Raw genomic sequence first — 12848 nt, 5'->3', positions numbered from 1 at the left:
TTCTTAATCACTTCTTTCATAAATTATAAAAATGTATCAAGTGTTATACTTGTTTTACTGTTTATGCTATGATACATCGCCTCTGTTACTTCAATACTTTTTTATTTAAACCCTTTATTTATTGTTAATTTGTTGCATACCTATGTTATAATTTCTTATTTAATTTTTCTTTATTATTTCCTTATTTTCTGCTAATTTTTTTTCTTGTCTCTATATTTTTTATACTGTGTTCAGGTGTTTTGTTTTATTATAATTGTTTTTCAATGTTATTTTATACTTTGTCAAAGGCGTAAGCCATCTAAATAAATAAATAATATTTCATTAATTATACATAAATATAACATTTTGATATGTATAAATTGTATGTATTTATTTGATATGTAATATATTTTTTTTACTAACTTTGTATACTATGTGGAAATCTGTTATTAGTTCTGAGTTTATACACTATATCTGTTTGTTTACTAAAAATATGTATGTAGAACTGTTGATTTCCCTAATAAAATATTTCAAATTAACCATATCGGGAATCGAACCCGAGACCTCTTGCATGGAAGGCAAAAGCGCTGACCTACACCACGAGGCCGAGAAATATATAAAATCTTATTTGTTAAAGCGAAATCAGTTGTCGTCCAAGCAAAAGTACTAATATCCATCAAGTTTTTTACTTTTGCCGTTCAAATTTGTAACGCTTGGAAAAATAAAGAACGCTAGAAAATTTTCCCTTCCTTCATGGGACACGGGTCCGTTAGGATTGTTAGAATATAACATCGTATAATATAATCTCTGTGTAATATTTTCATTATATTAAACGTGATAACACCACGAAATTATTATTTTAACCGCAAATATTAGCGCAATTTTGCTATAACCGTATATTGATTTCACCGAATCAAAGATTCATAATACTTCCCACGTCGCCGTCGGTACTCTGTAGTCTGTACCAGCTGGCGTATAATAAATAGACGCGTTATTCCATTGACCTATTAAATAGGTCGATGCGTTATTTATTTACTAGCAACATCTGCCAAATACTTTTCCCTTATTTTCACGCATGGAACATTCATGTAGGAAAGAGATATAGGCATTTACATTGACATATGAATACATAGACGCGCCCTATAGAGTAAAATACTTTTAAAAGTAGTGACACGAAAACGTACACATAGTTACTGTTAAGTTTTTTTTCTTTAATGTAGTTTTTAATTTAAATTCTTATTGATTTTTGTGAGTGCCGCAGCAGAGTATTTTTGCTTTGGTGGGTACTCCTTGTATAGTATATAAAGATAGCACGAAGGCTATAACGCTCTCTATTTCGTTTTGTCTCGAGAAGGTCGTCACAGAGCGTACACTGTGCTTACTAAAATAAATATTTTGTACAGTCCTCTTAATACAGATCTTTTATTTAGTAGAGCCATAACTTTATTGAATTGGCTGCATTATCAGCACACATTTTTCCAATTACTTCTTCTTCTTTGTTTAGATCGGTTGATCAGTTGTTGGCAGAAGGTGGTGCTATCGCAAGTTAACGCTGAAATTTATCATTACAAAATTCTTAATTACGCCGACCAATGCCAAAAAATCGTCATTGATGTTCTTCCAGGGCGGTGGGAGCCCACAGGTGCTGCAAATGCCTCAGAAGAGCCTTAACCCAAATTGCCTCTTCTCACAACTGCTGGCTCCCGCTGTCCAGGGCCACAGTTGCAAACGCTATCTTCATCGGTACATACAAATACAATATATTCAACTTTTCTACTATTTTTATCTTCCCGGTATGGTGAATTTCGATCTACCGACATGTCGAAGCGCGTTTTAATTACGTCGCCTCAGACGTCACGTGATCGAATTCAACCAATAAGTGAAGCTGAAACTTTATTCCGCGTTGAATGCTTTATTAAAAATCAAAGTATTTATCTTTTGTACTTTAAATAGGATTCTGTTATCACAGGTAAGACTTTGTATCAAAAGTGTTCACTTCAAAACGACTAAAAATTCAAAAAAATCGCAATCAAAGCAAAAAATGCTCCCTTGAACATGGTTTTTATATGGTGTTTGACAATTCCTAAGACAGTACGATTAGTCTGTATCTACTGAGATATTACAAAGCCGGCTCTATCGACATTTCGATAAGCGCTCTCAGGAAGATAAGAAGAAATGTTTAAAAAATATTATATTTTTCATAAAAATAAAAAAAAATTGAATATAAATTAAATAAATAATGGCAATATTTTTACCAAATCTAAAATGTCACGTGGTCGGCCCTAGGCCGTGATTACAAACGCTATCTTCATCGTATAAAGTATAAAGTAAAATCGATATTTATGTACGAAAATGAGTATATTTGTAAGAAAATTTATATTCGCCGGTACCCTGTATTTGAACATGTTTATAAAAAAATTACAATACATATTCTATTTTTCACGCATAAAACTTAATTTTACTTTGTAGGCCTGGAAGGCCGTCAATGACGATAATTCGTAATTATTTGGCGGAACTAAGGGACGCGGGATTGACGTTGGAGGATGCGAGAGTGCTGGCTGGCGATAGGGTTTCCTGGAGGCGTCTAGCGACGTTCACATGCTCCACTTTAGGTGATGTGAAAAGAGAAAGAAGAACAGTCTTATCTAATTGATATCAAATGTGGTAAATTTTTGGAAATCTTTTTTCAATACCTTGGCTCCTGGTCTATACTTGAGAATAATCTTCATCCCCAACCTCGAATGCAGTGAGTTCGGCAAGGCGAATTGCAACTTGTCTTTATACGCCGAAGACAGCCTCTCGAACGGGTGGCGGACGATGAGGAACGTGGTCGATGTGTTCTGGGCTTCCTTCAGATCCTGTACTGAAGGTCGAGGGTATCGTCTCCTGGCCAGCACCAAGGGAACTTCTCTGCTCCTCTCCAGGAACCTCGTAGAGTAGTTGGCCATCAGGTTGAAGTTGTACATCCACGATGAAGAGGCGGCTTTGAAGACGTTACACCTGTAAAACGAAAATATTTCAGTAAATTTTTTATTATTTAAAAACGGTACGGGGTACCTTTCGAATTATGTTACTCGTAGAACAATTTTAAAAAATCTTACACAATCACTTAAATTACATAATAAAACAGGAAATATTTATTTTATTGTAATTTATTGGAAAAGAGAAGGAAAATCATTTTTGAGAATGGAATATGGAAGTCTAGGCATTTCCAGGGCTTATGAGTTGTCATTGGCTGGTTTAAATGGCCACTTTACAGACTGTGTAACATTCACCATATTGCCTATGTTCGAACACTTGGATATATTATTTTTTATGTAAAAAATAAATGCTTGAGTTCTTATTTATCGGCCTCGTTGTGTAATGGTCAGCGCGTTTTCGTACCATGCAAGAGGTCTGGGTTCGATTCTCGACATGGTTGATATGAAATATTTATTTAAGAGTGTTTGAAAACACTGTGAACGATTGAATATTTCATAGTCCCTGGACTGGTACCTGAAGCGTAAGAATGATCATCTTACCTCGTATGTATACATCCACATTTCCTTAACTCTGTCATCTGTTAACTTCTGTGAAATGAAAGATCTAAAACATATTCATGGCCGTAAAAATATGTCATAAGCTTCGAAAAACGAAAAAGGAAATCAGTAATTATTATTAAACGTGTTTATAAAAGTGTGATTATATTAAAGGATATTTAGAAGACGTAACCATAGAATTAAGAATAGTCCAGAAGGAGCGTAGAATCATATTTGAATTTTTATTAGTTCTTTCATTAGATGAGCAAAGTAGGGTAAAAAAAATTACTACCCTGGCAACACTAACGAAATTTCCATTGTGTTTCTTCGACAATCTGACAGATTGAAAAATAATTAATTTTTAAGTAATGCATTTGCTACTTAAACATTCGTTTGTTAATTACACATGAAATGTGATGCCATCCTGTTTCTTTAAGATCCTAGCAGTAATTCTACACTTTAAAAGGACACAACACGGCATAGTTGAATTCAAATCAGGAGTTGCGTACTGAGCGACGTCTACAAAGAAACTAATGGGTCAAGACGTAAACCTACTCATTTATGAGTAGTTTAGTCGCCTTCTATTTAAAGTGCGTATGCGGTTTCTGGACTATTCTTAATTATGTGCGCTCATACGTTGAATTCTTTTGCCAATATCCAACTAAAAATCTGACTTTGTTACAGCGAAATATGCTCACACCAAGTTGCTACTCAGGAAAATGTTAAATTTTCTACTATTGATGTATATAAGAGTCCTAACTTGACACAGAACTTTGGGACAGAAATATTAACAATAGAGAAATATCACCTTTTCTTTTTTAGCATTCAGCATGAGAAAATATTTTTTAATTTTCAATTTTAAATTCCCGCGAAAACAGTTCATTGCATTAGCCGTGCCCCTAATATGTCAGAATTCGGTTAAATTTTAAACTTTGTTTGTGACCGTTTAAATATGAATAGAAAATAGTCTCATATCTGACGTCACAATTGTCAAGGCCAAACATGTCGCGTTTTTGTGTAGACATTTAAAAAAAAAAAATAATTTGAAAAATCATGTATGTATGTGCCCCTAATATGTCAGAATTCGGTTAAATTTTGAACTTTGTTTGTGACCGTTTAAATATGAATAGAACATAGTCTCAAATCTGACGTCACAATTGTCAAGGCCAAACATGTCGCGTTTTTGTGTAGACATTTAAAAAAAAATAAATTGAAAAATTATGTATGTATGTGCCCCTAATATGTCAGAATTCGGTTAAATTTTGAACTTTGTTTGTGACCGTTTAAATATGAATAGAACATAGTCTCAAATCTGACGTCACAGTTGTCAAGGCCAAACATGTCGCGTTTTTGTATAGACATTTAAAAAAAATTTAATTTGAAAAATTATATATGAAAGCATTTCTCCATAATATCCATCTTGACTTTGAAATTACAAATCATTTTTCTCAATCCATTTCTCACGTTCTTACCGGTACTAATACTACTAATAGTGTGTGATATTTCCCTATGTCGGCCTCGTGGTGTAATGGTCAGCGCGTCTGCTTACCATGCAAGAGGTCTCGGGGTCGATTCCCGACATGCCTGGACTGGTATCTGAAGCGTAAGACTGATCATCTTACCTTCATGTAACAAGAAAAGATCAAGATACGCTGCGATTGGTGTACCAATGCAGTGGTATATGTACCATTTGGTGCGGAAAGGGTATTTTATTTTTTTATTTTATTTTTTTATTTTATTTTTTATTTATTTTTTATTTTCTTTTATTCAGGAAACATACAGTACAGTTACAAAGTTTAATATTTTACACAATTGGACTTAATTCTAATGGACCAGTGAAGTTTCCATATTAAAAAGCAATCAAATCTAATGTTAATTATGAAAGTATAAAAAAGAGAAGGAAAAAGAAAACATAAATGAAAGTTGTTTAAAAATTTAAATTTAAGTGAAAAAAATATATATTTTAAGGTTTGTAGTTTGTAGTGAGTATTTACAAATAGAAATAATATTAAAAATGAAGAAAACTTGTAAGAGTAATTAAGAATTAAGAATGGAAATAAAGAATGAAAAACATACTCAGATGTAAAAATAAAATAAAATAGTAATAACATTTTTTTTTTTAAAAAAGGAAAAACATAAACACATATTTACACATATTTATTAGGGTATGATGATGTACAGCGTTTTTTCATACCGTAAACCATTTTCATAAATTGCGTATTTTCTTTTATTTATCTAATCGTTAAAAAAAACAATTAAAATAATATTTGGTAAAGTTTATCATAAAACTCGAATTGATTGGTTGGTAGATTGCTCGGACTCTGGACAGTAAAAAATGGATCTCCGGTCGAATCAAGTTGACCACCTATATGCCTTTGTTTTCTTATATCGTATGTAGATATCAAAAACGTAAATTATTATTGATAAATATATTATTATTTTGTCTTTCATACAGCAATATGTGTAAAACGACTGTAGTATATTAAAGTTTGTACAAAGAACTTTTTATTAAGGGGTTTTATTGCGTTGAGTTTCATATATTGTATGTTACGTTAATGTTCTAGCTATATAACAATATTCCACACTTTATAAACACGCGCGAATCGGGCTTTTCCAGTCGAAATTGATCTTTGTCTTCTGAATTTTTTGTGTCCGTTCATTTTGTGTCGGAAATATAGAGCAAAGGGGTGTAATGGAAACCCTTTGTTAATATGAAATTCAAATATTGGAATTCTCACAAATCATTTTTTGATCGATGACGAGACCATTGTAACGCTGCTCTGTCAGTTTCCTATAAAGCCATCGAATTGTGATCAGAATAGTCGATTACTTGGAATAATAAGATTATTTTAATAACCGTTTTCTATTACCTGCTCAAACGGAGGCTCTTTAGATTTACAATATTTACCTCTGACAATAATGTATTTTTTATTATTATCTTTGCAGTCTGATTTATTTACGGACTTATTCAATCTGTTTACTACATTGTATTATACATTATGCACCCACTGATTCATTAAATTAATTAATTTATTGAATTTGATTTCCTTCCATACTGTTATTTGCTTTTATTAGATGTTTTGTTTTATTATTTAATTTTGTATAAACAGTTATTTGGTCACATTAATCATTACTTTTATCTATACTTCAACCACATACATAAATACATACACGATGGTCAAAAAATAACGGGATTTTTTTTTACTGTCCCCTTTAAAATACTCGCCATTTAAGACGATAAATTGATGCCAATGTTTAATCCAATAAGGTTTTATCACGTTTTTTTTATTTTGCAAAAAAATAGAGAAAAAAATTACGATGGTAACTGTATAGTTTTTATTTTCTTATGTCCACGCGTTAATTTTACAGAGCGATTTAAAAACGTATACTTTGAATTGGCGCCAAAACGACCATTCGGATGCCGAATGGGCTTGTGACGTCACGCGTTACGAATCTGACTGACCGTTCAAACAAATTCATACGAATTTATTATTATTTATTTGACACTTTATATACATATACAATAAATATACATATAAGGGCGGGCATATTGCCTTAAGGCAATTTCTTCCTACCTACCCAAACCGTTCAGTTTGAGAAAATTATAAATACATGGACTTATTGAATCTTACAATTTTAAACAAAAATTAAAAGCAAAGATTAACAAAAATAAATATATATATATTTATAAAAAAAAATAACACTATACTATGAAGAGAGAAGAGGGAATGGGAAGGAAAGAAGAAGGATAAAGGAACAATTTAAATATTTAGATAGTGATAGTGAATTTGTATAGCCTACGTGTTGTTTTTGTTGCAATCGGTTGTTTTACACTGTTTTAACTAATTAACAGTTACGGGCCGTTTTATTTCTATCAAACTTTAAATAGGAAATTATAAATGAAAACATTCGTTTCAGATTTTTATAGTAAAATGGTCGCAATCGTAAAAATTCTCTTTAAATACTGAATACATTTAAAATCATACCCCTAGTTTATGAAAATACCCTATTGTTCATGCACTTTTCATAGGCCTGTAAAGGTATGGCCTTTAGCCCTTGCAGCGAATTCTCTTTTATGGCATCAATCGTCTCAAAACTCGTTCCTCCTAATAGTAATTTTAGCCTTGGGAAAATAAAAAAGTCACACGGGGCCTGGTCTAGAGAATACGGTGCTTGGCTGATGAGATTAGTCGAATTTTCAGCCAAGAACTCCGAAACAATCTCAAAATCCACGAATTGTCCTTCCACATTTCTTCAGTATTTTTGGGACGAGGGGGGCAATGACTCGTTTCATACCCAAAACATCTCAATGATGAGATACTCAATGACACAGTAAGCGCTCGGATTGGTACACATCGATTTTTCAACACGATTTGCTTTGCCGATTCGATATTTTCTTCGGTACTTAACGTTGCTGGACGTCCAGTATGTTTATGATCGTCTAAGCATTTACGAACGTCTTTAAACCTCTTATACAATTCGTATACCCGCGTTTTCGACATACACGATTTTCCAAAGGCTTTATTCAACATTTTCAGTGATTCGGCACACGAAATTTCATTAGCAACACAACGTTTGAGGCACGCTCGTTGTAGGAAATTATTGTCCATTGTAAAAATCGCCACACAGCAATTTCTCGACTCACTCAAACAGACGCTGACATAAAACTGAGCATACGATCGCCGTCAAACATTAAAAGATTGTCAAAAACAGTGCTGTCAACGTAGCTACAAAAAAGAATACCGATTGGTGTGGTGCGAGCATTTCAAATTAGAAATTCCCGTTAATTTTGTATCATTTTTTTTTTTTAATCATTCATTTTTTTTTAAAATTATTATTATTTTATTTTTTTTGCACCACAACAGGCCAGGAGGCCTAATTACAGTGGTGAATTACATCGCAGAGCACCCAGGCTTGAGAAAAATCAAATTTTATTTTTTGTGTTCTCACCGGGAATCGAACCCGGAACCTTCCGTGCGTGAATCAAGCGTCTTGACCACTACACCATATGGTACATGCATAAATAAACCACATGCACAAATCACATTTCAATTATGTTTTAGTATTATTTTCTATTAATTTCAATGATTCTATTATTTTGTTTATTTGTTTATGTCTGTAATTATATATATATAATTTATATTTGACTATTTTTTCACGTTATCCCTTTTTTGGATTCTTATTTTTATATAACTACTGTATCACATGCAATTGATATTTATTTTAAGTTACTATTTATTTATTTTTTATTTCACGTTTTACATAAAACTTTTACATAAAAAAAAGAATACCTCACTGGGCCAACCCGTGTCGAGGCATTCATTTACACGATTGAATATATACTTATGGTGTCTAAAAATATACATAAAATAAAACATATTCATACTTAAATCCACAGAGATATATATACATAAATAATAGTAAGAAAAAGAAAAAAAAAACTATATATATATAAATATACATTATTTTGTTAATTATTATGGCTTAACACGGGCTCAGTCTAAAAAGCGATAATACGTTATTGAATTGGTAAGTAAATGCAATTTTAAATGAACAAATAATAAACAAATTACAACAGGGATTAAGAATACTTTGAATAAGGGAATATGGATGGCAAGGCATTTACAGGGCTTATGACCTGTCATCGGCTGGTTTAAGTGGCCACTTTACACACTGTGTAACATTCACCATTTTAACTATGTTTGAACATCCATATTTCTTCAATTGTTCCATTTGTTGATTTTAGTGAAGTTAAAGAGCTGAAACCTTTATTGTTGTGAAGATATTCATCTGACTGAATTATTTCACATACTAGGCAACGCCTGAAAACAAATTTTCAATTTTTACACTTCTTTTTCTCTTTACAACAATAAAGGTTTCAGCTCTTTAACTTCACTAAAATCAACAAATGGAACAGTTGAAGAAATATGGGTGTACAAACATAGGCAAAATGGTGAATGTTACACAGTGTTTAAAGTGGCCACTTAAACCAGCCAATGACAGGTCATAAGCCCTGTAAATGCCTTGACATCCATATTCCGTTATTTAAGGTATTCTCCATCCCTGTTGTAATTTGTTAATCTTAATGACTCCCGAGGGGGTGAAATCCAGTCTTTTGTCTACGAACATTTGGACAAACTCAAATATTGGAACAAATAATTGATAAATTATAAATCGGTAGTCAGATGGCAGAAACGATCATCCGTAATTTTTTTGATTATTTAGTTTTCATAAGTTTTAGTAAATGTTTCAGTAAATACAAATAAAAGGAAAAAACGACATCATCATCTAAAAAAACTAAACCGTAGACTACATCTCAACTTTCCAGATTATCGCCAAGCGTGCGTTTTTCATAATCTTCAAACTCTCGCTGATAGACGAACCACGGCTGATATAGAGTTACTCACCAACATAATATCTGATAAAATAGATTCTCCCGAATTGGTTACCCGCATTCATCTTAAGGTACCACAGAGACAAACGCGTTATACACAACTTTTCCACATACCTAAATGCAGAACGAATTCGTCAAAAAACGCTACGATTAACCGTATTATGGATACGTATAACAGGAAATTTAACGAAATAGATATATTTACCAAAAATATTAAATTTATCAAAACTGCCATAGGTAATAAATTGTCTTGTCCGCATCCTCCTCTCCGTTGCTCTCTATCCCTGAACATATATAAGTTTTATAGTGAGAAGATCTTTTAATATAATTATGTATCCCCGTACTGCGGGCCAACTGTTTGTGACACCTGATTTTTATAATCCGAATCATTTCTATTAAACTTTTGTTTTTCTTATTTATATATTATGTAGGTGCATATAATATGCATTTGTGTGTTCGTTTTGAATCAACGTTCGCGTATTGTCAAACCTTATTTTATTGTTGTCATTATTTCGTATTTACTGCATTTTGTGGTTACCTACTGTATTGTACAGGACTCGTCGCACATTATTCATTCGATGTGTATCAGTTAAATTTAAAAAATAAAATGCTTTTTTTTTCCTTCAGAATACGGTTTTGAAATTTAACATACTCGTACTTAAAAAAAAAAAAAAAAAAAATATATCATTTCGTAATTTGAATTTTGACAAAAAAGTTTCTAACTAAGCTCTTTATTGTACCATTTTTAATACAATTTACAAGTTTTAAGCAAATATATTATTTTCATACTTCGGCACCCATACACACGCACCCTCTCCCTCATTCATTCCCACACGCACATGTATCCTCTCCCTTATTCATTCACGCATACACACATTCACATACACATGAATACAAACGTCACACAAATACAATTACTAAACTTCTTTTCTTATATATTATGTGTCATTATATTTACAGTGGATTTTTTAATTGGCTTTAGTATTGTTAAGATTTTTCTAATTATTTTGTTTATGTAATAGCTGTAAAAATCCCAAATAAAATAAAATAAATAAAAATAAAAGGGTAGTTCATTATTGAAAACTAAACCAAGCGTAATAAAAATACAAATGGTCCTTTTCATTTACTCGTAGTATCCTCTGGCACAGTATTTTATAAAAAAATGTATGAATTTCGCAGAAAACACGATAAATTATGAAACAATTTAAAAAACAATACTATGAAATAATATTTTTTATTTTTTTAAAGTCGTGTTTATAGCATTTTAGCTTGGGATTCAGAAATACCAGGGTACCCTCTTCACATTCAGGCTCGGAAAGGTTAATACTGGTTCTAGATACATCCGCTAAATGATTGATTATGAATTTATGATTATAATAATTATCAATAGAATTAATGACTATTTCCCACATCTAATGAATTCGATTTAAACTGCCTTCGGCTCTTGATATATTTTCGACTGAGCGCGTCATAAAAAAATGACGGCCCATTGTCTTTACCATAATGTTATTAATCTAATGACAGTAAACCCTGAAGAATATTATGAGGCATATAAACACTCTTATTAGCTATATTTAATGCTTACGTTGTTATTGCGTCAAAAATTAATAGGACAAGAGTATTGGATGCTAGCGATAAAATAATATTATGTAGACATCTATTTTTAATGTTCTTTTTTGGGTGAGCCCGCATAAGTTGGGCTCGTTCAGACATTTCAAGCTGGACCATATTCAGGGTAAACTAAGCGTTTGGTAAAAAACAACATGGGTTTATCTACTAGTAATTTATACCGTGTCGCAGTCGGCAGCAGGCACATTCCGCGTCATTTTTGTAGTGTGTAGTGCCGGGAACCATGTTGAGTTTAATTTCAGACTGTCGTCTTTGTTTAGGTTATTTGTATTGGCAGGTAAATGACTCCCTTATAACTGACACTCTAGTTCTCTTTTTGAGTTAGCTAAATCGTGGTGTTGAGATGATACCTCGTATCACTTACCAGATAAGATGATACTGCTTGTTGATGAGGTACTCCCAAGCGTTGGGGCTGGATATCCCCTTGGGAAGGTTGTTGCACTCCCTTTCTAGGTATTTCCTTCTTCCCTCCATCCTGCCCTCTGCAGCCTCCATCTCCGAGGAAGTCAGCTCTCTTCTGATGACATCGTTTATACCCCCATCAGCCGCTCTCTTGTAAACATAGCTATCGTTGTCGCCAAAGTCCTGGAACAAGAAAATACTTATTATATATTTGAAATACTTTATAATACATCTGCAGCGGAAAGTTCTATCTGTAAGCATTATTTCACAAATTAATTTTCAAAGCGTTTACAATGTACTCCACTAAGAGTTTCTTAATTCCCGGGTTTTTTATGATTCCGGGACTCGGGAATAAGGAATCGAAATTCCCGAATTCACCGAATTCCCCGAGAATCAGGAATCTACGAAAATGCATTATTTCCTTGAAAAAAGTCGCCGCAGACGACTGAAAGGTCGTACAGATGGACAAAATAAAAAAACAAACGTTTTATAAACGTTGATCACTTAAAAAATTCAAAAACTCAAATAAAAGTCTGCGAAATCGTTTGCTTTAGATAAGTGCCTTGTCGAAAAGCTGACATCTAATTTTAGTAGCGAAATTGTATGCTATCGAAAAACTCTTTCACTCTCTGTGGAAGTTGGTTTTACAGATAATTAAGCTTTGTAAAGCAACTCCAAATTCGGCGCTTAATTGTGTCGGTGAGTGTAACAGTCTGACATTAATTTGGGTACCTGGACACTCAAACATCGACGGTAACGAGGCAGCTGATGAACTGGCAAGGCTGGGAGCTGAGACAGCCCCAACAGGCCCCGAAACCTACTGTGGGTTGCCTACATGTGCTCCTCGTAATGTGCTTAGGTCATGGGCCAGGAAGCAGAGTGTAATGCTCTGGCAAAAAGTACCTGGTCAGCACCGCGCGAAGGAG

The 12848-nt window shown here is 32.9% G+C and overlaps 2 protein-coding genes across 2 annotated transcripts in view; one reads left to right on the top strand and one right to left on the bottom strand.

Moving 5' to 3' along the window:
* Window positions 1–12848, top strand: part of LOC148274736 (uncharacterized) — a 181203-nt gene that overhangs the window by 39757 nt on the left and 128598 nt on the right. The gene's annotated exons all lie outside the window — the stretch shown is intronic.
* Window positions 1–12848, bottom strand: part of LOC148274738 (carbohydrate sulfotransferase 11) — a 113563-nt gene that overhangs the window by 20043 nt on the left and 80672 nt on the right. The window contains exons 2-3 of the mRNA XM_088236740.1: window positions 11885–12105; window positions 2673–2979 (exon numbers count right to left, since the gene is read on the bottom strand). Of these exons, the coding sequence (XP_088092866.1) occupies window positions 2673–2979; window positions 11885–12105 (528 nt within the window). The remainder of the gene's footprint in view (window positions 1–2672; window positions 2980–11884; window positions 12106–12848) is intronic.

This window comes from Micrasema longulum, unplaced genomic scaffold, assembly GCF_059751315.1.
Source record: "Micrasema longulum isolate JH-2025_06_02 unplaced genomic scaffold, ASM5975131v1 h1tg001597l, whole genome shotgun sequence".
NCBI classification, from domain to species: domain Eukaryota; kingdom Metazoa; phylum Arthropoda; class Insecta; order Trichoptera; family Brachycentridae; genus Micrasema; species Micrasema longulum.
Note: the sequence above shows the minus strand (reverse complement) of the source record. Positions and strands in the feature narration are given on the sequence as shown.